At 47.2% G+C, this 27,336-nt stretch overlaps 1 protein-coding gene across 4 annotated transcripts in view; it reads right to left on the bottom strand.

Moving 5' to 3' along the window:
- The window catches only part of heatr5a (HEAT repeat containing 5a), a 244,745-nt gene that overhangs the window by 107,192 nt on the left and 110,217 nt on the right, over positions 1-27,336 (bottom strand). For 3 of the 4 annotated variants that reach the window (XM_038781265.1, XM_038781255.1, XM_038781274.1), the window contains 3 exons: positions 23,479-23,668; positions 7,486-7,655; positions 6,327-6,353 (listed from right to left, as the gene is read on the bottom strand). In XM_038781265.1, coding sequence (XP_038637193.1) covers positions 6,327-6,353; positions 7,486-7,655; positions 23,479-23,668 — 387 coding nt within the window. The remainder of the gene's footprint in view (positions 1-6,326; positions 6,354-7,485; positions 7,656-23,478; positions 23,669-27,336) is intronic. The other variant, XM_038781281.1, reaches the window with a different exon arrangement.

The following is a 27,336-nucleotide window of genomic DNA, read 5'->3' as shown; positions in this document are numbered from 1 at the left end:
CAATCAATGACAATATCTCAACTCGAGCCTGCGTGGGTTTCCTCCCACAAGTCCAGAAAGACGTCCTTGTTAAGTGAATTGGACATTCTGAATTCTCCCTCAGTGTACCCGCCCGGACCGGCACCGGAGTGTGGCGACTGGGGGTTTTTCACAGTAACTTCATTGTAGTGTTAATAAGGAAGGAGGAAAATGTCGAAAAAAACAGAAGAAAACCGTTAATAAGAACAAAGAAAATTACAGCACAGGAACAGGCCTTTCGGCCCTCCCAGCCTGCGCTGATCCAGATCCTTTATCTAAACCTGTCTCCTATTTTCCAAGGTCTACTTCCCTCTGTTCCCGCCTGTTCATATACCTGTCTAGATGCCTCTTAAATGATTCTATCGTGCCCGCCTCTACCCTCTCCAAAGCATCCACATCCTTCTGGTAATGTGGCGACCAGAACTGTACGCAGTATTCCAAATGTGGCCTAACCAAAGTCCTATACAACTGTAACATGATCTGCCGACTCTTGTACTCAATACCCCGTCCGATGAAGGCAAGCATGCTGTATGCCTTCTTGACCACTCTATCAACCTGCGTTGCCACCTTCTGGATACAATGGACCTGAACTCCCAGATCTCTCTGCACATCAATTTTCCCCAGGACCCTTCCATTGACCATATAGTCCGCTCTTGAATTTGATCTTCCAAAATGCATCACCTTGCATTTGCCTGGATTGCCCAACTCTCCAATCTATTTATATTTTGTTGTATTCTTTGACAGTCCTCCTCGCTATCTGCAACTCCACCAATCTTAGTAAAATCTGCAAACCTGCTAATCAGACCACCTATACCTTCCTCCAGGTCATTTATGTAGATCACAAACAACAGTGGTCCGAGCACGGATCCCTGTGGAACACAACAAGTCACCCTTCTCCATTATGAGACACTCCCTTCCACCACTACTCTCTGTCTCCTGTTACCCAGCCAGTTCTTTATCCATCTAGCTAGTACACCCTGAACCCCATACGACTTCACTTTTTCCATCAACCTGCCATGGGAAACCTTATGAAACGCCTTACTAAAGTCCATGTATATGACATCTACAGCCCTTCCCTCATCAATTAACTTTGTCACTTCCTCAAACAATTCTATTAGGTTTGTAAGACATGATCTTCCCTGCACAAAACCATGCTGCCTATCACTGATAAGTCTATTTTCTTCCATACGTGAATAGATCCTATCCCTCAGTATCTTCTCCAACAGTTTGCCTACCACTGACGTCAAGCTCACAGGTCTATAATTCCCTGGATTTTCCCTGCTACCCTTCTTAAACAAAGGGACAACATTAGCAATTCTCCAGTCCTCCGGGACCTCACCCGTGCTCAAGGATGCTGCAAAGATATCTGTTAAGGCCCCAGCTATTTCGACCCTCGCTTCCCTCAGTAACCTGGGATAGATCCCATCCGGTCCTGGGGACTTGTCCACCTTAATGTCTTTTAGAATACCCAAAATTTCCCCCTTCCGTATGACAACTTGACCTAGAGTATTTAAACATCCATTCCTAGCCTCAAGATCCGTCTTGTCCCTCTCCTTTGTGAATACCGATGCAAAGTACTCATTAAGAATCTCACCCATTTCCTCTGAGTCCACGCATAAATTCCCTCTTTTGTCTTTGAGTGGGCCAATCCTTTCTCTTGTTACCCTCTTGCTCCTTTCATACGAATAAAAGGCTTTGGGATTTTCCCTGTTAGCCAAAGATATTTCATGACCCCTTTTAGCCCTCTTTATTGCGTGTTTCAGATTCGTCCTACTTTCCCGATATTCCTTCAAAGCTTTATCAGTTTTGAGTTGCCTCGATCTTATGAATGCTTCCTTTTTCATCTTAGCTAGTCTCACAATTCCACCCGTCATCCATGGTTCCCTAATCTTGCCATTTCTATCCCTCATTTTCACAGGGCCATGTCTGTCCTGCGCTCTAATCAACCTTTCCTTGAAAGACTCTCACATTTCAAATGTGGATTTACCCTTAAACAGCTGCTCCCAATCCACATTCCCCAGCTCCTGCCGAATTTAGTTATACTCTGCCTTTTCCCAATTTAGCACTCTTCCTTTCGGACCACTCTTGTCCTTGTCCATGAGTATTCTAAAACTTACGGAATTGTGATCGCTATTCCCAAAGTAATCACCGACTGAAACATCAACCACCTGGCCGGGATCATTCCCCAATACCAGGTCCAGTATGGCCCCTTCCCGAGTTGGACTATTTACATACTGCTCTAAAAAACTCTCCTGGATGCTCCTTACAAACTCTGCTCCATCGACACCTCCAACACTACACAAATCCCATTCAATGTTGGGGAAGTTAAAATCTCTCATCACAACCACACTATTGCTCCAACATTTTTCTTTAATCTGTCTGCATATTTGTACCTCTACTTCATGCTCGCTTTTGGGAGGCCTGTAGTAAAGTCCCAACAATGTTACTGCACCCTTCCTATTTCTTAGCTCCACCCATATTGCCTCAGTGCTCGAATCCTCCTTAATCATCTCGGACGAGTAATGCAACTCCTCCCCCCCTTCTACCTCCCTCTCTATCCCTCCTGAAGCATCTATACCCTGGGATATTCAGTTGCCAGTCCTGCCCTTCCCTCAACCAAGTCTCAGTAATACCAATATCATATTCCCAGGTACTGATCCAAGCCCTAAGTTCACCTGCCTTACCTGCTACACTTCTCGCATTAAACCAAATGCACCTCAGACCACCTGTCCCTTTGCGTTCACTAATAAATATGATTATAATTATTTTTAGTGGGCCTTCATTGCTCCTGACCACCCGCTTTCACTTTATATAACTATAGCATTTCTTCTTATTCATCTTGATATCCCTTGCAAGTTTCCTTTCATAATCTATTTTAGTAGCTCTCATAAGCTGCTTTGTGACCCGTTGCTAGTCTCATAATCTATTTTAGTAGCTCTCATAAGCTGCTTTGTGACCCGTTGCTAGGTTTTGTATCTATCCCATTCGTCCGGATTGGTGCTTTGTTTTGCATTTTTGTAAGCTCTTTTTTTGTAGTTTTATGCTGTCCCTAACATCTTTAGCTGTCCATGGCTGTTTTTTTTGTGAAGTTGAGCCTTTTCCTCTCAGGGATATATACTCGCTCAGTGTTTCATTAACTGTTTCTTTAAATATTCTCCACAGAGCTTCAGTCATTTCACCCATTCCAGATCTTCCCAGTTTATGGTGGACAGTCTCTGTCTCATCCTGTTGTCAGCTTACCAAAGTCTAAAATTCTAGTATCTGAATCGTGCTTTTCCCTTTTAAACGCTACATTGAATTCAATCATTTTGTGATTACTGTTTGATAAATGTATATCTTATCTATTCAAATTGAAGCTGGATTTGCAGAAGTGATAACAGAAGGAGAAATCAGACACCTTGTGCACAAGAATAACTATGCAAGAACATGGAGATTAAACTACTATACGGTTCATTTTTCAAATACAGGAAGAGGAGGAGCTTCACAAAGACTTCTGAACATTTCCTGGATACTTGGATCATTGTAGGTCTGAAATTCTGCAGAGTGACAATCAGTCAGGGAGTGGCAGGCATACCCTGGGGATTTGTGAGAGTCCATTAAAGTCACTGTAGGTCTGTAAAAATGTTGCCCAGAAGTTAGAAGTGGTTTTAATTCTAACTAATGGTTCCCAGCACAGGACAATTTTCCTTGGATGTCTGCACTTTTCCCATGTGCAACCCTTACGTGGGAACTCAGAAAGAGTGGTCCTCCGTGCATCTTTGGAGTACTCCCCAGTTACAAAGCTCTGGAGTTCAGAAGTTATCACCTTATCTTTCCTATAATCACAAGCAAGAATACAATTCTTCTCTTCCACAACTGTACTTGTTCATCGAGTTGAGTACACAAAGTGCACAAGGACATGACAAAAGAGGCAAATTTACGAAAATAAATACACAAAGACTATGTAGAAAGGCTCAACATCTGTGGAACTGCAATCCTTTTTTCCTTTTTTTATATAAATTTAAGGTACTCAATTTCTTTTTCCAATTCAGGGGAAATTTAGTGTGGCCAATCCACTTACCCTGCACATTTTAGGGTTGTGGGAGTGAGACCCACGCAGACACAGGGAGAATGTGCAAACTCCACACGGAGAGTGACCCAGGACCGGGATTGAACCTGGGTCCTCAGTGCCATGAGGCAGCAGTGCTAACCACTGCATCACCGTGTCATCCCTGTGGAATTGCAATCCTGTAACAACTGTAAGACATGTAAACTCAGCAGCACCCAATCAATGTCTTTTTGAGGGTTGTACAACTCTCAGTTAACCAAGCGTTCTAAATTCTAAAGAGCTCCAATTCTGGTGAACAAAATTGCTCTTTTTCTTCATAACTTAATTCAGGGTTCCTCAGTGGCTAAGGAGGAGAGCATGGATTCCTCAGAGATTGCATCTCATTGCAGGAACAAAAATCAACTTACCTTGTTAAGTAGCAGCCCTAACTTTCGATAGGCTGCTCAACTGGAAATCAATGGGCAAATACACCAATCCATGAATCTCACAGGCAGTCTGAGGGCCATTTCCAGAAAGATAAGATTGCAGCAGTGTAGACTACTACAATTGTAGGGTATCTATTCCTCACCACAGGTTTCTGGGGAATTTACATATTAATAATGCTGACTCATTAGACTCATGGTTATTTTGTCATCAAAACCTGGGCTAATGACTTATGATAATGTAAAGAAACAAACTGCGGCTTGACACTATATTTATACGAACATTTAATCCTCGCTCTTCCTTAAGGTGCTAAATCACAGCTCCTCCAGTGAGGAATTGGTGGAGAGTCATCAAGAATAGAGACTCTGGCTTTTGCTTTTTCTTTCCATTCCAGTTCATAGCCACTGTTGTCAATGGTAATCTCCCCACAGACCCCAATTTATTGACTGCAGACCGGATTGATGATGGGACTTGGCTGTCTGACCCGTGTGGTTCTATGAGGCACTGAACTAAGAGTATCTGATGCATCATGAAGATGTGTGAAACAGTACATTCTTGGCATAAAATTAACACCACTAATAATCTTTATCGTCACAAGTAGGCTTAACACTGTAATGAAATTACTGTGAAAATTCCCTAGTTGCCACATTCTGGCACCTGTTCGGGTACACAAAGGGAGAATTCAGATTGTCCAAATTACCTAACAGCACGTCTTTCATGACTTGTGTAGGAAACCGGAACACCCGTAGGAAACCCACGCAGATACAGGGAGAACGTGCAGACTCCACACAGCCAGTGACCCAAGCCGGGAATCGAACCTGGGACCCTAGAGCTGTGAAGCAATAATGCTAACCACTGTGCTACCGTGTAATCAAGACTGTAGCTAGATTACCTTTCTGTAAAAGAAAAATGCATATACATTTAAACAGAATATTGTTACAATTTGAGCACTGTTGTCATCATTAGTGCAGTGATAATTTTTAATTCATACAAGATTGTGCAGTGTAACATCCCCAAAATACTCCATGCTGAATTCTGGACTGTAACTGAATATGAGCGGCAAGTTTACCAATTTACTTGTGCTGGAATTTTAAGTCAAAACAATTCATTTCAAGTTGCACTCAAGGACATTCAGAGCTGGTAATAATGATTTTAAACAGCTGAAAGATTAAGCTTTTACTATAAACCTAATAGATAAGAATTTACTAGTGCACTCACCTCCGAAGATAAAGAAATGCTGACAATTACAACCAAGCACAAAAGAACAAGCAAAAGTTAAGAGTTAAAGTAAACTGCAATTCTGTGGTGTTAACTTTCACATTCGCTCTGCAGGTTAGTGTGTGAAAATCAACATCAGTTGACATTATATGAGTCAATTAGTTTCAAACTCAAAGAAGCTCTAGTGAGGAAAATCCGCAAACAGCTAAAATGCATACTTTACTCATGACAATCTCAAGGTTTTGGGGAGCTTCTTGCACAATCAAGCAAATAATTAAAAAAAAGCCAAACCATTTGCCGTATTAATCTATGCTGGCTGCTGCCACCTGTGCAGCCTGCAGATGCAATTGATGCTCATCAAGTAAGGGAAGTACATTAGAAAATTAAGTCAAACATAAGCCAAGGGTCTTTATCAGTAGGGAAGTTGCATCACACAGCTTGTTTGTATTCAATTTGCATGCCCAGCCAAGTTGTTAGATTGATTATTGGAGTCAGAGCTAAAAACAAACCAATATAAAAAAGTATTTAAACACATGAAACCAACACTTGTTTGAGGGTGTAGAGGCGAGGGAAATGTTGTGGCAGATGTGAAATGGGTGGAATGAGGGAAATAACCTACCCAAACAGAATTATCCAATAGAATCTCCTGCACAAAAGAACAAATGACAGACCAGTCACAATAACACCCTGGTTGAACATTTGTTCAACAAATGGAAACTGGTACCAATTATAATATGCTAACAAGAACTTGACACCACACTGTGCTCTGATTGACGACCTGGTGTCTGCACGCCATCACAAAAATACTTTCGCAAAGCCGGATGAAGCAGTAATGGTGCCAGGACCTCTTGGTTCTCTCTTAAAATCCAACCCACAAAGTTAAAAACGCATGGTGAAATGCAAGAAACATTTGTCAAACGGTTTACAAGCTGTGTTAACAAAGTCGTCATGAGATTTACAGCATGGAAAGAGGCCCTTCCGCCCTACACATCCGTGCCAACCATTAAGCACCAAACTATTCTAATCCCATTTTCCAGCACTTGGTCTGTAACCTTGTATGCAATGACATTTCAAGTACTCATCTAAATACTTCTTAAAAGTTGTGAGGGTCTCGCCTCTACCACCCTTTCAGGCAGAGAGTTCAAGACACCAACCATCCTCTGGGTGAAAACATTTTTCCTCACATTTCCTCAAAACCTCCTGCTCATTACCTTAAATCTATGCCCCCTGATTACTGACCTCTCCACTAAATCCTGCTCACGCTATGTCCCTCTTTATTTTATACACCTCAATCAGGATCTCCCGCAGCCTTCTCTGCTCCAAGGAAAACAAACCCAGCCTATCTCTTGATCGCTGAGGCGATCAAGCCCAAGCACCATCCTGGTTAATCTCCTCTGCATCCTCTCGAGTGCAATCACTTCCTTTCTATAGTGTGGTGATCAGAACTGCACACAGTACTCCAACTGGGGCCTAACCAGTGTTTTAACATCTTGCAACAGATTATGCTCAAGTAAAACTAGGTTAGGGGTTTTATGCTGTTTTTCTGTGCTAGGGCGCGTTTTATCAGGGGGCCCTTAAGGTTCATGTGTTAATCTGGCCTTGGCATGATTAACTTAAAATTCTCCCTAAAAACAAAACAAAAGCTGTATAGATTAAGGTTTAAACCACACCAATTGGAGCAACCAATTTAGATTTATAGATGGCACATTTTTAACCAATGCAAGTTGCAGATACCCAAATTCAAATATAAAATGGATATATCTATATGGCATACTTACACATAAACTAGGGACAAGATTGGAAAGGTTCACATGACGTGGTGCAAACATATGCAACTGCTGGAGGCAGGAGATAGCTTGTGCCTGCACAAGACAATCTGGGTTATCCTGCATCACTGCACAGCCAACTAGACAGGAAGTTCTTAACTGGGGGGCAGATGTGCTGTTGCCTAGGAATTAAACATACATGGGATTATTTGAACAGCAAGTAATGAATTTATTAACTACTCAGCATACAGTGAAAATAATTTCCAGTATTGACTCTGACAGGAAAGTTGGTGCAGGATCAGTTTGTTTTACCAATCATCAGCTGTGGCTCACTCAGTAACATTCCACCTCTGCATCAGAACATTCAGGTTCAAGTCCCACTCCAGGGTTTGAACACAAAAATCAAGGCTGAAAGTGCAATACTGAGCGTGTGCTGTCATTCAGATGAAACATTAAACTAAACGCCTGTTGGGGTGGAAGTAAAAGATACTGTGGTATTATTTTACAAAGGCGTTATCCCTGGTGTCCTGATTAATGTTCTCTCAATCAACATTAGAGAAACCGATTATCTGGTCATGATCACGTCTGTTTGTGGGAGCTTGCTGTGTGCGAATTGGCTGCCATGTTCTCGATGTTACAATGGTGACTCTTTTTTTCATTCAATATAATTTATTATATTAAAAAGGTGCTTACACAAATAAGACTCCAAGCTGCTACCTAGACAGAAAGCCACATAGGACTCATTGGTGCAAATGACCAAATGTTTGGGTGAAAAGCAAGGAAGAACAGTAGAGATAGAGAGGTTTGAAGAGGGGATTTGAGAGCTTTGTCAGCTCAACGCAATGCCTTTCTTGTGCAGCAATTAAAATCAGGAATGCTACTAATGCTCTATTTATTAGATGACACACGGTTATGTTAAACTTATATAAAACACAGGTTCAGAATCAACAGGAGCATTGCACTCAGTTCTATGTGCCACACTTTAGGAAATATGTCAAGGCATTAGAAAGAGCAGAAAAGGTTCACAAGAATAGTCTCAGGGGTGAGGAACTAGTCATGTAGATTTGAGAAATGGGACTGCTTTCCTTGGAGCAGAAAGATTGAGAGCAGATTTGATAGAAGTATTCAAAACCATGAGGAGTCTGGACAGGTAAAACTGTCCCTATTTGGTGAAAGGCTCGAGAATGAGAGATTGAAGATAATTGGCAAAAGAAACAATGAACACATTATCCCTGTGTCTGCGTGGGTTTCACCCCCACAACCCAAAGATGTGTAGGTTAGGTGGATTGGCCATACCTTTTTATTAAAACAATAAAAAATATATACAAGGCCAAACGGTACAAACACTAATTTAGTGTTGGAGAAACAGGGTACCTCCCCTCAGTACCAACGTACAAGGAGGGGGTAGGGTACTCTGATTATTAAAACAGTTCACAACACAGTTGTACAAAAAACAAACGATACAAGCACTAAACTTTGCGTTGGAGAGACCAGATACCCTCGCCACTGTACCAACAGATGTGAAAGGAAGGGAGTGTGGTGGGGAGAGAGAGGAAAGGTGGTGGTGGGGAGGGCCTAATAGTACACTGCCTGAACTATCTACTGAGGCAGAAAAACAAATCAACCTTCAATTATGATGTGCCAGATTCTGGGAGTCCCCCAGAGTGGGTGTATGAAGAGGGGATTTGAGAGCTTTATCAGCTCAATGCAATGCCTTTATTGTGCAGTAATTAAAATCAGGAATGCTACTAATGCTCTATTTATTAGATAACATACGGTTATGTTAAACTTGCATAAAACACAGGTTCAGAATCAACAGGAGCATTGCACTCAGTTCTCTGTGCCACACTTTAGGAAATACGTCAAGGCATTAGAAAGAACAGTAAAGGTTCACAAGAATGGTCTCGGGGTGAGGAACTACAGTTATGTAGATTGGAGAAATTGGGACTGCTTTCCTTGGAAAAGAAAGATTGAGAGCAGATTTGATAGAAGTATTCAAAATCATGAGGGGTCTGGACAGGAAAAGCTGTCCCTATTGTTGAAAGGCTCAAGAACGAGAAGGCACAGATTGAAGATAACTGGCAAAAGAAACAATGAACACGTTCTCCCCATGTCTGCGTGGATTTAACCCCCACAACCCAAAGATGTGCAGGTTAGGTGGATTGGCCATGTTAAATTGCCCCTTAATTGGAAAAAAATAATTGGGTACACGTAATTTTAAAAAAACAATGAAGACATGAGGAAAAACATGTGCATGCAGCGAGTAGCTAAGATCTGGAATGGACTGCGTGATAGTGTGGTGGAAGCAGCTTCAATCAACCCATTCAAGAGAGAATTTGTTTCATTATGGAACATTATCTGTGTACAGGGTTACAGGGAGAAGGCAGGGAAATGACTCTTGGCAAATTGCTCAGAAACAATGGCCCAAATAGCATCTTTCTGTGTTGTAACAATTCTGTGAATGCTCACGAAGCCAGAATGGAGCACAAATATCGAAGGATTCTGCAGCTGGAGAAGATTCCAGAGATAAGGAAAAACCATTGAGGGATTTGAAAACAGGATATGAACTTTATGGTCAAGGGGTTGTTTAAGAGGAGACTTCCGGTGGCGGCGATGACGTAGGAAGCCACACATTTGGGAGCTCCCGTTTTAAACGGACTTTTCGGCTCTTTTTAGAGCCCAAAACAGAAATTTTTCGACGTCTCCCGGTGGGAGAAGGTGTGCTGATCGACTTTCCCCGCAGTCCATGACTCGAACTTGGAGTGGAAAGGGGGAAAAAACGGCAGCAGCTCCCTAGAAAAAACGGGGGAAGGAATCCAAGATGGCGGCCGGGAGAGCTCCAGAGGAGTGGAAGCAGTGGGCTCAGGAGCAACAAGCTGCTCTCCTGCGCTGCTTTACAGACTTCAAGGCTGAGGTACTGAGCTCTCTGCAGGAAACGAACAGAAGGCTGTCGGAGATTCAGACGACCCAGGGTGCTGCCATCAAGGAGTTGCAGATGCAGGCCACTGAACGAGAGGAGGAGGCCGTGGTCTTCGTGAGTAAGGTGGAGGGGCATGAGGCACTCCACAAGAAGTGGCAGGAACGCTTCGAGGAGCTTGATCACCGCATGAGGCGGGAAAAACCTGCGGATCTTGGGCCTTGCGGAGGGGCTGGAGGGGTCGGACCTGACAACCTACGTGGCTATAATGCTGAACTCGCTAGTGGGGGCCGGGTCTTTCCATCTGCCCTTGGAGCTGGAGGGAGCACACAGAGTACTGGCCAGGAGGCCTAAGGAGAATGAACCCCCGCGTGCGGTGCTGCGGTTCAGTGATCGGGAGTGTGTGCTGCGCTGGGCCAAGAAGGTGAAGAGCAGCAATTGGGAGAATGGGGTAGTACGGATCTACCAGGATTGGAGTGCGGAGGTGGCTAAGCGGCGGTCCGGATTTAATCGGACGAAAGAGGTGCTTTACAGGAAAAAGATAAAGTTCGGAATGTTGCAGCCCGCGCGCCTGTGGGTAACTTATTCGGACCGGCATTACTATTTCGATTCCCCGGAGGAGGCGTGGGCCTTCGTGCGGACGGAGAAACTGGACTTGAACTAGGGGTTGGGGGGTCAGTTGTAATGCTCTTTTGCTGGTTTCTGCTGTTGCTGTGTTCTTCCTTTTTTTTTTGTTGTACTTTTGCAATTTTGATATGGTTATTTATGGGGGTGTTGTTCTGGTATGTTTCTTTTGCCGTGGGGCATTGTCTGAGTTTTGTATCTTGCGGGGAGGGTTGGGGGGGTTTGTTGTATTCTATGTCGGGTTGGGGGTATGGAGTGGGGCTGGTATTTGGGAGCTGCGTCAGAAGGGTGTGGTGGGGCAGTGCGAAAGCGCGGGCTTTCCTCTGGTTTCCCGCGCTGCGGGGCTGGGGGGCGGAGACGATGACGGGGGAGGCGGGGCCTTAACTGGTTCTTCCCCGCGCTGGAGCGGTGCCTGGAGGGATAGATTGGGGGATGATCCCACTTCGGGAGGGGTCGGGTTATTGGCGGGAGTTTCCGGGGTCAGCAGAAGTTAGCTGACCCACGGAAGTACAATGGAGGACGGTTCGCGGCTGGGAGGGTTCCTACCCTGGGGGGGGGGAAGTGAGGGGGGGAAAGGGGAATACCGGGTTGCTGCTGGTAGGGTCAGGAAGGAGCTGGTGGGACAGAGGTGAGGTGTTGTCGCTGTGGGGACTGGGTCAGGCAGGGGATGCTGGCCTTGGGCGGGCAGTCGATGGGCTATGGCTAGTCGACGGGGGAGGGGGGGCGGGACGCCCTCTGATCCGGTTGGTCACCTGGAATGCGAGAGGGTTGAATGGGCCGGTGAAGCGGTCGAGGGTACTGGCTCATCTGAAGTGGCTAAAGGCAGATGTGGCAATGCTTCAGGAGACCCACCTGAAGGTGGCGGACCAGGTCCGCCTGAGGAAGGGATGGGTGGGGCAGGTTTTCCACTCTGGGTTGGATGTGAAGAACCGGGGAGTGGCGATTCTGGTGGGGAAAAATGTGTTGTTTGAGGCATCGGAGGTGGTGGCGGATAAGGGGGGTAGGTATGTTATGGTTAGGGGCAGGCTACAAGGAGAGAAGGTGGTACTTGCTAGTGTGTATGCCCCAAATTGGGACGATGTGGGCTTTATGAGGCGTATGTTGGGACGGGTCCCGGATCTGGAGGCGTCCGGGGGGGGGGGGGGGGGGGGGGGGGGGGGGGGGGGGGGGAGAGAGGAGGGGTGGGGTGGATCCATGGAGGTTTGTGAGGCCGAGGGCACGCAAGTACTCTTTCTTCTCCCACGTACATAGGGTCCACTCTCGGATAGACTTCTTCGTGGTGAGTAGGGGACTGATTCCGAGAGTGGAGGAGGCCGAGTATTCGGCCATTGCAATCTCCGACCACGCTCCGCATTGGATAGAGTTGGAGATGGGGGAGGTGCGGGACCAGCGCCCGTTGTGGCGGTTGGATGTGGGGTTGTTGGCGGCGGAGGAGGTTTGTAGGAGGGTCCGGGCAAGTATTGAGGGGTACCGTGAGGTGAATGATACGGGGGAGGTTCAGGTGGGGATGGTCTGGGAAGCCCTGAAGGCAGTGATTCGTGGGGAGCTGATATCCATCCGGGCACACAGGGAGAGGAGCGAGAGGAGTGAGAGGGATAAACTGGTGGGAAAGATGCTGGAGGTAGACCGGAGGTATGCAGAGGCACCAGAGGAGGGACTGTTGGGGGAGAGGCGCAGCCTGCAGGCTGAATTTGATTTGCTGACCACTAGAAAGGCAGAGGCACAGTGGAGGAAGGCACAAGGGGCAGTGTACGAACATGGTGAAAAGGCGAGTAGGATGCTGGCTCATCAGCTCCGTAAGCGGGATGCGGCTAAGGAGATTGCTGGAGTGAGAGACAAGAGTGGGAATGTGGTGCGGAAGGGGGTAGAGGTGAATGAGATCTTCAAGGACTTTTACGGGGAACTGCACCGGTCGGAGCCAATGGGGGAGAGGAGGGGAATGGAGAGGTTCCTCGACGGGCTTTCTTTCCCAAAGGTGCAGGAGGAGAAGATGGAGGGGTTGGGTGCGCCGATTGAGCTGGAGGGGCTAGTTAAGGGGATCGGGCAGATGCAGTTAGGGAAGGCACCGGGGCCGGATGGGTTCCCGGTGGAATTTTATAAAAAGTTTGTGGACCTAGTGGGCCCCTTGCTGGTGCGGACACTCAATGAAGCGTGGGAAGGGGGGACTTTGCCCCTGACGATGTCGCGGGCGCTGATCTCGTTAATTTTAAAGAGGGACAAGGACCCCCAGCAGTGTGGTTCATTCAGGCCCATATCTCTCCTCAACGTGGATGCTAAGGTGCTGGCAAAAATCCTGGCCACCAGGATAGAGGACTGTGTGCCAGGGGTTGTGCACGAGGACCAGACAGGTTTTGTGAAGGGAAGGCAGCTGAACACGAATGTGCGGAGATTGTTGAATGAAATCATGATGCCGGCGATTGAGGGGGAGGCAGAGATAGTGGTGGCGCTGGATGTGGAGAAGGCCTTCGATAGAGTGGAGTGGGGGTACCTATGGGAGGTGTTGGGGAGGTTTGGATTTGGTGAAGGGTTCATTAGATGGGTAAGGCTGCTTTATGAGGCCCCGATGGCGTGCGTGGCCACGAATGGGAGGAGGTCGGAGTATTTCCGGCTTTACCGAGGGATCAGGCAGGGTTGCCCCCTGTCCCCCTTGTTGTTTGCACTGGCAATCGAGCCGCTGGCGATGGCGTTGAGGGATTCAGAGAGGTGGAGAGGCTTGGTGCGAGGTGGGGAGGAACATAGGGTGTCGTTGTATGCCGATGACCTGTTACTATATGTGGCGGACCCGGTGGGAGGGATGCCGGGGGTGATGGAGTTGCTAGCTGAGTTTGGGACCTTTTCAGGTTATAAATTAAATTTAGGCAAGAGCGAGGTGTTTGTGGTGCACCCTGGAGACCAGGAGGAAGAAATTGGTAGGCTCCCGCTTAGGCGGGGAGGGGAGTGCTTTAGGTACCTGGGGATGCAGGTGGCCAGGGACTGGGGAACTCTTCACAAACATAATTTCACCAGACTTGTAGATCAGATGGAGGAGGCGTTCAAGAGGTGGGACATGCTGCCATTATCGTTGGCGGGGAGGGTACAGTCCGTCAAAATGACGGTGCTTCCGAGGTTCTTGTTCCTCTTTCAGTGCCTGCCCATCTTTATCCCCAGGGCCTTCTTTAGGAGAGTGACTAGCAGTATTTTGAGCTTTCTGTGGGCACATGGGACTCCGAGAGTGAAGAGGGTGTTCCTGGAGCGAGGGAGGGATAGAGGCGGGCTGGCGCTGCCCAAACTTCTGGGGTACTATTGGGCGGCCAATGTGTCAATGGTGCGTAAATGGGTGATAGAGGGGGGAGGGGCGGCGTGGAAAAGAATGGAGATGGCGTCATGTAGAGGTACGAGCCTGGGTGCCATGGTAACGGCGCCGTTGCCGCTCTCCCCTAAGAGGTTTACCACAAACCCGGTGGTGGCGGCGGCCCTAAGAATCTGGGGACAGTGGAGACGGCATCGGGGGGAAACACGGGGCCCGATGGAGGCTCCACTGGGTGGCAACCATCGGTTCATCCCGGGGAACGAGGATGGGGGATTCAGGGGGTGGCAAAGGGCGGGCATCAGTAAATTGAGCGACCTGTTTATTGGCGGGAGGTTTGCGGGCCTGGGGGAACTGGAAGATAAATTTGGCCTTCCCCAAGGGAACATGTTCAGATACTTGCAGGTAAAGGCGTTTGCTGGGCGACAGATAGATGGATTCCCTCTGCTGCCCTCGCGGGGGACGATGGACAGAGTGCTTTCGGGGGTGTGGGTTGGAGAGGGGAAGGTGTCTAACATCTATAAGGTAATGCAGGAGGTGGAGGAGTCGGCAGTGGAGGAGCTGAAGGCTAAATGGGAGGAGGAACTCGGGGAGCAGATAGAGGATGGGGCTTGGGCGGAGGCCTTGGAGAGAGTCAACTCTTCCTCCTCATGTGCGAGGCTTAGTCTCATCCAATTTAAGGTGCTGCACCGGGCCCACATGTCCGGGACTAGGATGAGTAGGTTCTTTGGGGGTGAGGACAGGTGCACCAGATGTTCGGGAAGTCCAGCGAACCACACCCATATGTTCTGGGCATGCCCAGCACTGGAAGAATTCTGGAAGGGGGTGGCGGGGACGGTGTCGAGGGTGGTTGGATCAAGGGTCAAACCAGGGTGGGGACTCGCGATTTTTGGAGTTGCGGTAGAGCCGGGAGTGCAGGAGGCGAAAGAGGCTGGTGTCCTGGCCTTTGCGTCCCTAGTTGCCCGACAAAGGATTCTGCTACAGTGGAAGGATGCGAGGCCCCCAAGTGTGGAGACCTGGATCAGTGACATGGCGGGATTTTTAAAATTGGAGAGGATCAATACAAGGGTTCTATAAACGATGGCAGCCTTTTCTGGACTTCCTGGCTCAAAGATAGGTATCTTGGCCAATAGCAGCAGCAACCCGGAGAGGGAGGGGGGGTCCTTATTGAAGTTTCTATTCTGTAACTTTATATTGTGTTAATTTGCGTTGTTGTTAAAATGCTGTGTTGTTCATGGAGGTGGGGCGAATCTTTATGATTGTTAATATTATTGTTATTTTATGGTATTTTACTATGGTGCGTTATTGTTGTATAAATTCAAAAAATTTTCAATAAAAATTATTTTTTAAAAAAGGGGTTGTTTAATTAGGAGCCAATGTAAGTCAATATGCACAAGGATGATGGGTGAATGAGTTGCTGCTGGTTAGAGTTACGGGCAGAACCTTTTTGAATGGTGAAGTTCAGAAGGAGTAGATCATCAGAGACTGGCCTGGAGTTTGTTGAAAGAGTCACGTGAAGAGGCATGGATTTCAGCAGCAGATGAGTTTAGGCAAGGTGTGTTGAATGATGTTATGGAGATAGAAATTAGTGGTGATGCAGATGTGTGGTTGGCTGATTATCTCAGGGTCAAGTATGAAGTCAAAGTTGCAAACAGTGTAGTTCAGCTTCAGAAACTTGACAAGGAGAGAACTGGAGTGTGGAGCGAGGGAATGGAGTTTGTGGCAAAGGCCAAAGACAGTAGCCCATAACTCCAGAGCAGTGTGTCTGGGGGGTACCTCAAAGATGCACTGGGGAAACACGCCACCTCCAGAAACGTTCCCAGGTAAGGAGGCTGGGGATTGAGGGTGATTTAGAGATGTGGATCAGAAATTGGCGAGTTGAAAGAAGACAGAGAGTGGTAGTTGATGGGAAATGTTCAGAATGGAGTTCAGTTACGAGTGGCGTACCACAAGGATCTGTTCTGGGGCCGTTGCTGTTTGTCATTTTTATAAATGACCTAGAGGAGGGCGCAGAAGGATGGGTGAGTAAATTTGCAGACGACAGTCGGTGGAGTTGTAGACAGTGCGGAAGGATGTTGCAGGTTACAGAGGGACATAGATAAGCTGCAGAGCTGGGCTGAGAGGTTGCAAATGGAGTTTAATGTGGAGAAGTGTGAGGTGATTCACTTTGGAATATTTGGCTAATGGTAAAATTCTTGGTAGTGTGGATGAGCAGAGGGATCTCGGTGTCCATGTACATAGATCCCTGAAAGTTGCCACCCAGGTTGATAGGGTTGTGAAGAAGGCCTATGGTGTGTTGGCCTTTATTGGTAGAGGGATTGAATTCCGGAGCCATGAGGTCATGTTGCAGTTGTACAAAACTCTAGTACGGCCGCATTTGGAGTATTGCGTACAGTTCTGGTCGCCTCATTATAGGAAGGACGTGGAAGCTTTGGAACGGGTGCAGAGGAGATTTACCAGGATGTTGCCTGGTATGGAGGGAAAATCTTATGAGGAAAGGCTGATGGACTTGAGGTTGTTTTCGTTAGAGAGAAGAAGGTTAAGAGGTGACTTAATAGAGGCATACAAAATGATCAGAGGGTTAGATAGGGTGGACAGCGAGAGCCTTCTCCCGCGTATGGGGGTGGCTAGCACGAGGGGACATAGCCTTAAATTGAGGGGTAATAGATATAGGACAGAGGTCAGAGGTGGGTTTTTTACGCAAAGAGTGGTGAGGCCGTGGAATGCCCTACCTGCAACAGTAGTGAACTCGCCAACATTGAGGGCATTTAAAAGTTTATTGGATAAGCAAATGGATGATAATGGCATAGTGTAGGTTAGATGGCCTTTAGTTTTTTTTTTCATGTCGGTGCAACATGGAGGGCCGAAGGGCCTGTACTGCGCTGTATCGTTCTATGTTCTATGTTCTATGTTCTAGGACTGCACATAATTTGCCCGAGAAGTTCAAACTTCTGGGTGGCAACTGCCCTGCACTGGTAACAATCCAAGAACACCATTAAATTGCAAACTTCAGATGGTTGTAACTGTGTTACAGCAATATTTACCCCAAAAAAACTTACATGATTTAAGATAATTTCTAGTTTCTTGGTTGTCGTGACCTCTCCCCAAGGGACACACGGCCCCTCGGCTAACTCCCTCAACCTGCTCCCATGGACTCACTCCCACCTCACATGGAGCAATGACATAAGATAAACTTAGCATGTTTCAAAATGCTGCCCACCCAATGAATTACTTTTTGAAGTGTTCTCAGTGGGTAAATGCAGTAACCAAGCGGAGAGAAAAATATTGTCAAAGATCCTCCTGTTCCATGGCATCTTTCATGTCCACCATGAACCACTGCATGAGGCAGATGAACTTTACTTTTAAGGACCAAACAAAGATAGCTGCTCCAGTAACACAACACTCCTTCAGTCCCACAATATGGTGTCAATCATATGCTCAAGCTTGCGGTGGGGCTGCAGCATCTACTATCAATAAAGCCAAGCGTATTTCCTCTTTAAATATGCGAAATTGCAGCAAAAATGGAAGATAACTTTGCCAGGAAATATAAAGGGAAGAATCAATTAAGAATAAAAGAAATAGGGCAGCACGGCGGCCTAGTGGTTAGCACAACCACCTCACGGCGCTGAGGTCCCAGGTTCAGTCCCGGCTCTGGGTCACTGTCCGTGTGGAGTTTGCACATTCTCCCCGTGTCTGCGTGGGTTTCGCCCCCACAACCCAAAAATGTGCAGAGTAGGTAGATTGGACACGCTAAATTGCCCCTTAATTGGAAAAAATAATTGGGTAATCTAAATTTTAAAAAAAAGAATAAAAGAAATACATTCCAAAACAGCCTGAAAACAATTTCTTTTTGAAGAAAGTCTCTAGACATATTGTGCTAAAGTGAGTTAACTCAATAAAGTTCAGACTTTCCCCCAACAGCTTTGTTTTGTGCTTATGGCCTAAAGATAGCTTCTGTATGTAGGCCAAGTCTTCTCTGAACCAAAACATGACCTCTTCTAGGTTCCACATATGAAAATAGCATTTTAAGGATTAACAATAATGCTTTTATCCAATGTAAGAGACCCCGGGGCTCCCGGCAAAGAAAAAGGAACTGCAGATGAGCTTTGACTTATTGTCCATGGGGAAAACGGTTCATCGCTTGAGAAGAGCGAGGGGCTAGCTATGAGTACAGGGAGAAGGCAGGGCATGTGTTGGCAGGTCAGCTGTGTAGGGAGGCAGCGGCGAGAGAGTTGGTGGTGGCTCTGGAACAGATTAACAAGGTATTTGAGGAGTTTTTTAGGGGCCTATATAAGTTGGAGCCACCAGAGGACAAGCGTGAGATGAGGGAGTTCCTGGGCAGGTTAGAGCGCCCGAGGTTGGGTGAGGTGGAGAGAGCAGGGCTGGAGGAACCAATGGGGGTGGAGGAGGTGAAGATGGCAATCGGGAGGATGCTACCAGGGAAGGTGGCGGGGCCGGATGGGTTCTTTGTCGAATTTTATAGAACATTTAAGGATAGGTTGGCGCTGTTGATGGTGGAAATGTTCAAGGAAGCGATTGGCCGGGGGGGGGGGGGGGGGGGGGGGGGGGGGGGGGGTCTTGCTGCAAACGATGGGGCAGGCCTCGATCAGGGTACATAGATACATAGAAAATGTTTCTATCGGGAGGCGGCCTTTTGGCCCTTCGAGCCTGCTCCACCATTCATCACGATCATGACTGATCATCCAATTCAATAGCCTAATCCCGCTTTCTCCCCATAACCTTTGATCCCATTCGCCCCAAGTGTTATATCCAGCCGCCACTTGAATATATTCAATTGGGTATAAATTGAATTTAAGGAGAAATTAGTATTTTATGGTCTCCTCTCTGGGAGTGGGAGCAGGGTAGGGGGGGCTTCCATTTTATTTGGAAGCATCTCACCTTGGGTATCTGGGGGCGCAGTTGGCCCGGGACTGGGCAGGTCTCCAGAAGCTTGGTTGGGGGGGGGGGGGGGTGTGAAGGCCGACTTGCTGAGGTGAGACAATCTTCCCCCTGTCGTTGGAAGGCCGGGTACAGGCACCAAACGTGAATATCATACTGCAATTCTTGTTTTTGTTTTCAGTGCCCGCTGGTCTTTTTGCCCAAGGCATTTTTCAGTGGGGTGGACATAATCTCCTTCTTTGTCTGGTTGGGGAAGGTGGCGAGGAAAATGAAGGTAATGCTGCAGAGGTGAGGCAGGTGGGGGTGGTGGCAAGGCCTCCTAAATTTGATGAATTAGTAGTGGGCGTCAAATGCAGAGAAGGTTGAGGGATGGAATAGGGAGGTGGGTGCTTTGTGAAGGACGATGGAGGCGGGTTCACGTAGGGGTTCGGGATTGCGGGCCTTGGCAATAGTGCCACTCCTGATGGCCCCAGGGAAGTACTCGGTGAGTCCAGTGGTGGTGGCCATGCTGGAGATCTGGAGGGGGGGGGGGGGGGGGGGGGGGGGGGGGGGGGGGGGGGGGGGGGGGGGGGGGGGGCATGAGGGGTGGATGCCGTTTTAGGGGGATATCATGGGTTTGAGCTGGGGAGGATGGATGCGAGGTTCTGGGGATGGGAAGAGAAGGGAAATAAGGCGGTGAAGGATTTGCTACTGGGAGGGAGCTTTGCGACCTTGGAGGAGCTGAGCGAAAAGTTTGGATTGGCATGGGGTGAACGTTTCAGGTATATGCAGTTGCGGTACTTTGTGAGGAAGGATTTCCCAACCTTCTCAATATCGCCTGCCTCCTCGCTATTGGGGGTCAGTGCTGACTTCATGTGCGAGGCTAGGGCTGATACAGGTGAAGGTTGTGTCCACCATATAAAGTCTAGGATGAGCCAGCTGTTCAAGGTGGTGGAGATCGTTTTACGAACATGGGGAGAAGACCAGCAGAATGCTAGCAGAGCAGCTTTGGAAGAGGGAGGTGGCCAGGGAAATAGAGAGGGTGGTTGATGGGGATAGGAATCTGGCAGGGCTGGGCTAAACAGGGCGTTCAGGGACTTTTACAGTAGACTCTATCGCTCGGAACCCCCCCCACAGGGCCCGAGGGGATGAGACACTTTTTGGACTGACTGACCTTCCCAAGGGTGGGCAGGGAGCTGGTGGATGGGCTGGGGGCCCAGATTAGGGCCAAAGAAGTAGCTGAGGGCTTGAACGCAATGCAGTCGGGTAAGGCCCCGGGCCGGATGGGTATCCAGTGGAGTTCTACAAGAAATTTTCGGGGATATTAGGGCCGTTGCAGGTCAAGGTTTTCAATGCGGCGAGGGATGGAGGGGTGCTGCCCCCGACGATGTTGCAGGCCACTATTACGTTGATATTGAAGCGGGACAAGAACATTGAGCTATGCGGGTCATATAGGCCGATCTCACTGCTTAATGTGGCTGCTTAATGTGGATGCCAAGTTGCTGGCCAAAGTTTTGGCCTCCAGGATTGAAGATTGTGTGTCGGATGCGATTATGGAGGATCAAACTGGGTTTGTCAAGGGCAGGCAGTTGGTAGCCAATATCAGAAGGCTGCTCAATGTGATTATGATGCCCCCGAACAATAGGGAGGTTAAGCTAGTTGTGGCCATGGGTGCGGAGAAGGCGTTCAACCGGGTGGAGTGGGACTATCTATGGGAGGTATTGGGACGATTTAGGTTCGGTGAGGTCTGGGTCAGGCTGTTGTACCAGGCCCCAGAGACTAATACACGGACGAATAGGACGACCTCGGACTATTTTAGATGTACTGGGGGACAAGACAGGATTGCCCCCTCTCCCCACTGCTGTTAGAGCCGCTGGCAATTGCTCTGAGAGCTTCAAAGGGCTGGATGGGGCTGGTTCGGGGAGGGATGGAACATAGGTTCTCGCTGTACGCAGACGACCTGCTCTTACATGTAGCAGATCCAGTGGTAGGGATGGGTGAAATCATGGCGACTTTGGGGGAAATTTGGCCTGTTTTCGGGATATAAACTGAATATGACAAACAACGAAATGTTTGTAGCCCAGGCAAGACGTCAGGAGGGTTGGTTGGGGGAGCTACCGTTTAGGTTAGCGGGGGGCAGTTTTAGGTACCTAGGGATATAAGTGGCGCGCGACTGGGGCCAGTTGCACAAATTGAACTTGTCCCGGTTGGTTGAGTAGATGAGGGGCGAGTTGCGGAGTTGAGATGCGCTGCCGCTGACTGGGAGGGTGCAGATGGTTAAGCCGACGGTCCTACCGAGATTTTTATTTGTATTCCAATGCCTCCCAATTTTTATCCCGCAGTCCTTTTTTAAGAGGATTAACAAAATAATTCTGGGATTTGTCTGGACGGGTAAGTCCCCGCGGGTGAAGAAGGTGATGCTCGAGAGGAATCGGGGGGAGGGGGAGCTTGCCCTGCCAAACTTCAGTAATTATTACTGGGCGGCCAACATTGCTGATAAGGAAGTGGGTGGTGGGGGCGGGGTCGGTTTGGGAGCGGATGGAGGCAGATTCATGTAGGGGCATCAGCTTGGGGGCGTTGATAACGGCACCTCTGCCGTTCCCGCCGGCGAGATATTCCACCAGTCCTGTGGTGGTGGTGACCTCGAGGATCTGGGGTCAGTGGAGGAGGTAAGTTGGAGCAGTGGGAGCATTGGTTTGGTCCCCAATAAGACACAACCACCGGTTTGCCCCAGGGAGCTTGGATGTGGGGCTTCGAGTATGGTGAATTGAGAGGATGGGGGACCTGCTCCTGGAAGGGAGCTTTCCTAGCTTGAGGGCGCTGGAGGAGAGGTTGGGTTGGCAAGAGGGAACAACTTCAGATATTTACAGGTGCGGGGCTTTCTGCGTAGGCAGGTATCATCCTTCCCACTCCTGCCACTAAGGGGGATCCAGGATAGGGTAGTGTCCAGGGGATGGGTGGGAGCGGGGAGCATCTCGGACATCTACAAAGAACTAATGGGGGCGGAGGAGACGCAGACCGAGGAGCTTGGGGGAGAGATGGAGGATGGCTTATGGGCGGACGTGTTGAGCAGAGTCAATGCGACCGCTACATGCGCAAGGCTCAGCTTGATCCATTTCAAGGTGGTCCACCGTGCCCACATCACAGTGGCCTGGACGAGTAGATTCTTTGGGGTAGAGGATAGGTGTGTAAAATGTGCGGGCGGACCAGCGAACCATGTCCACATGTTCTGGGCACGTCCAAAACTTAGGGGATATTGGCAGGGTTTGCTGACGTCATGTCCAGAGTATTGAAAACAAGGGTGGCAATGACTCCAGAGATGGCGATTTTTGGGGTGTCGGAAGATCCGGGAATCCAGGAGGAGAAAGAGGCAGATGTTCTGGCCTTTGCCTCCCTGGTAGCCCGGAGACGGATACTACTAGCTTGCAGGGACTCAAAGCCCCCGAAGTCGGAGACCTGGCTAACTGATATGGCGAGCTTTCTCGGCCTAGAGAAGATTAAGTTGAGAGGGTCACTGTTAGGGTTCGCCCGGAGGTGGTAACCATTCATCGACTTCTTCGCGGGAAGTAATCGTCAGCAGCGGGGAGGGAGGGGGAGATAGGGGGTTTAAAGTGTTGGGGTGTTTGTTCTTGTGAATTGTAAAAATGTTGAAAATGTTAGAATAAAAATACTTTTAAAAAAAAGACAGGAAGACAGAGGCTATCACAATGTAATATGTATGCAGACAGCAAAAATCTCTAATCCATCAACCATGTTTGCATTTTCTACCAAGAACAAAAGACAGAGATATTGACAGCACTTGACAATACAAAAGGTGTCTGAAGTCAGGATTATCCCATCAATCCTAACTAAAGACACAATGGGTACAGGATATTGCCCAGCAACAGATATCCAACATTTTGAGTCTCCCATTCCTATTAAATGCCATACATCATATCCAAATCTTGCATTTTGACTTAACTTCAAATCAATTTAGGTCTTGCTGAAACATCTCTTCCAACCTCCCTTTTTAAATTTCAAAACAGCACTCATTTTAGCTCAATATATGTTTGAAAATTATATGAAACAAACAGAAATTCTCCCATTTCCACACAAAAAAAACCTATGCTTTCCATGGAAAGCACACATTCCTTTTTCAGACATAATGAAAAATTAAGGAATCAATCAATTTATTAAATACACATTAACACTATTGTTTTAAGTAAATGTAAATTTCAGGCATTTATCATGCAATGAGAAGTACATCTGAAATGCTCCTGAACATTCTCATCACAATGATTAACTGTTGCAAACACGTTACCTTGCAATTCTGGCCCCAGGGTGGTAATAAGCACATTCAAACAACCACCCAAACTTTGATGAACTTCTGTATGAGTGAGAGGCACAGTCAACAGCAGCAGCAAGACGAGAGACAAACTTGATTCCACATGGGCATGATACATTGGACCACTGGAATCTATCAACAATGACAAGGAGTGCAGTGCCCAGGTCTACAAATGAAGACAAGAGTATTTATAACTAAAAGTAGGACCAGGAAAAGTTCAACTTGCATTCATTCATACATTGATTAGATATTGTGAACAAAGTTGCTTCACAGACAAACCACATATATATATATATATATATATATATATATATAAATAAAAGGTAATAGATTGAGCTTCTTAAATAAGACAGCTACATTAATGTACATTATTAATCCTTTTGCAATATTGTGAAGGGAATAATCAGTACCATTGAATATTGCAGAATATACACCTTATTCTATATCAAATCAGACATGTACATTTAACTCAAAATTAAACATTCTTACACACGTTATTTTTGTAGCATTCTGTTGTTATACTTTGAAGGCAAGTATACTCCATTGGGCCAGAGGAATGCAGTGTGGAAGGGCTGAGGGAGGGTTGGAGGGAGGTTGAGCCAGAGGGAATTTGGAGGAAGGCGGGCCGGAGGTTGGGAAGGAGGCTAGAGATGCGGGCCGGACAAAATGAGGGCGCACAGCCAGGCCAGAGGTAGGGAACAGAGCGAGTAGGTCATTCATCCCCACAAGCCTGTCCTGCCATTTAATTAGATCATGGGTGATCGGTGGCATAACTCCATATACCTGCCTTTGGCCCATACCCCTTAATATATTTGCTTAGCAGAAACCTATCTATCTCAGATTGAAAATTAAATGTTACATAGAACAGTACAGCACAGAACAGGCCCTTCGGCCCTCGATGTTGTGCCGAGCCATGATCACCCTACTCAAACCCACGTAACCACCCTATACCCGTAACCCAATAACCCCCCCTTAACCTTACTTTATTAGGACACTACGGGCAATTTAGCATGGCCAATCCACCTAACCCGCACATCTTTGGACTGTGGGAGGAAACCGGAGCACCCGGAGGAAACCCACGCACACACGGGGAGGACGTGCAGACTCCGCACAGACAGTGACTCAGCCGGGAATCGAACCTGGGACCCTGGAGCTGTGAAGCATTTATGCTAACCACCATGCTACCGTGCTGCTGTTCTAGCTTCAACTGTTTGTGGGAGAGAGTTGTAAACCTCTGCCACCCTTTGAGTGAAAAAATGCTTCCTAATATCTCTCCTAAACAGTTTAGCCCTACTCTTTGGACTATGCCTCCTAGTTTTAGAATCTCCAACCAGTGGAAATAGTTTATCTTTATCTACCCGGTCTTTCCCTGTGGATATCTTGACTACTTCGATCAGGTCACCCCTTAACCTTCTACATTCTAGTGATAACAGGTCTAATTTGTGCAATCTCACCTCGTAACTTAACCCCAGTAGTCCAGGTATAAATTTGTAAACCTATGTTTGTACACCCTCCAAGGCCAAAATATCCTTCCTGAGATCTGGTGCCCAGAACTGCTCAGTGTTCCAAGTGGGGTTAACCAAGTGTTTGTATAGCTGCAGCATAACTTGTGTAACTTTATATTCCAATCCTCTAGATAGAAAGACTTGGATTCCATTAGCCATTTTGATTATTTTCTGCACTTGTTCATGGCACTTGATCTGTGCACCCGATCCCCCAGGTTTTTTTGGTCATCCACTGTATCTAACCTCTTTCCATTTAGAAAGTACTCTGCCTCCATTCTTTTTTGGTCCCAAATGATTAACCACATACTTGTTTACACTGAATTCCATCTGCCACAATTTTGCCCATTCACCTTGTCTGTCAATTTCTCCTTGAAATTTTATGTTACATTGAGACTGTTGAAAATGCCACCTAACTTTGGATCAGAAGCAAATCTGGATATATAACTTTCTATGCCATTATCCATGTCATTAATGAATAATATGAATAATTGAGGCAGCAACACAGAGCCCTGTGGTACACCACTAGTCACCTCATGCCAATTCAGGAACTGTCAATCAACCAATTTCCTGACCATGTCAATAAATTTCCCTCAACTCCGTGGGCTTCCACCTTCGTTAAGTCTCTTACGTGGGACTTCATTAAATGCTTTCTGGAAGTCTACATAAATAATATCCAAATATCCCTGTCCACTATCTTAGTCACCTCTCAAAAAATTCAATAAGATTAGTCAGGCATGACCTCCCCTTCCCATACTGGCTCTCCGTGATCAACCAAAAATTTGTGTTCAGTTACTCCATTCCTGATTATAGATTCCCGCAATTTCCCCACCATAGATGTTAGGCTAACTGGTCTACAACTCCTTGGTTTCCCCCTTTCACCCTTCTTAAAAAACAAAGTGACATGTGCAATTTTCCAATCCAGAGGACTACTCCTGAATCAAGGGAATTATAGCTGGGGTATCTACAATGTGCTTCCCTGCTTCCTTTAACACCCTCGGATGGAAACCATCAGGTCCTGGGGATTTGTCTCTCTTTAGTTCCATTAATAATAATAGTAATAATAATAGCTTATTGTGGTATCTGTGGCATTGTGCCATGCCATCTAGGGTTATGTGCCGAGTGTTTTTGTTTTGTATTTACTGTTTTTTTGACACGTGTTTTCTAAAAGAGCCGCAAGCAGCATCTAAACTTTGGCTTGCTATTTGTAAATCCTGCATTTGTTAGTTTGTGGTTCAGTTATGTACAGTGCTTTGGGATGTCGCTGGGACAGGAATAATTCTGTCATGAACGTGTTAGAATATGTTTGGAATATTCTGTTGTGCACATGAGGAATGTGCTCTATGACATTCAATAGTCATTAATATTAAAGGTCAAGGAAGTGGAGTCTTGCAGGCTTTGAGAATGCCATGTGGCTTGCTAGCTCCTCACCTGAAATTGGAAGAATTGAATTGAGACATTTAAGAAAATGCCATTTCTTGCTGCCAGTTTATTAACTTACCTGCATCAATATAGCAGATATTGGCCACTGGCTGCAGCCTAAGAGGTCACTGATTAATTTGAGGAGTCAGGTATACTCGATAGAACTTTTGACCTGGTTAGCTTTAAGCTCTGTGCTCACATCCATGAGATTGGTGAGCTATTTCCTATGCTGGAAATGCTTTATGTTGAGTAATTTTCTCATTGTATTGTAAATATTGTATGTGGCTTGTTGCCCTGCCCTGACTGTATCTTGTCCATGAGTGATATTATGAGGAGGATAAGCTGGAGCAACACAATTTTCTCACTTATGATCCTGTTCCTGCCTTCATATTGCACCATTCGTGTGCTGCTTTGTGACTTTCTTGAAAATAAACTTTTGGTTACACAAAAAAAAAAGCGACAGGGGCTGAGCCAGCGACAGGGGCCGAGCCAGCGGCAGGGGCCGAGCCAGCGGCAGGGGCCGAGCCAGCGGCAGGGGCCGAGCCAACGGCAGGGACCGAGCTGGGGGGGGGGGCGGATGAGGGGGACACAGGGAAAGAGGGATAAATAAGGCTATAAAGGGAATAACAATAGGGCTACAAAGCACCACAACCAAGGGCTCGGAACAAGGAATCGCTGGTCTCTGGGTGAAGGGAGACACCCCAGAGTGCAGGCGACTACCCGCGTGGCGGACGCATAGTGGGCGGCCATGTCGGGTGCCTCCTGGACAAAGGGAAACTCCGGAGCGCAGGGACCCGACCGCATGGAGAGAGCAGTGACAGCAGCCATCCTGGACGGCCCCCTAACAAAGGGAAACCCCGGAGAGCAGGGACCCGACCGCATGGAGAGAGCAGTGACAGCAGCCATCCTG

The sequence above is a fragment of the Scyliorhinus canicula genome, chromosome 2 (assembly GCF_902713615.1).
Source record: "Scyliorhinus canicula chromosome 2, sScyCan1.1, whole genome shotgun sequence".
NCBI lineage: Eukaryota > Metazoa > Chordata > Chondrichthyes > Carcharhiniformes > Scyliorhinidae > Scyliorhinus > Scyliorhinus canicula.
This window is presented reverse-complemented; position numbering and strand designations above follow the sequence as displayed.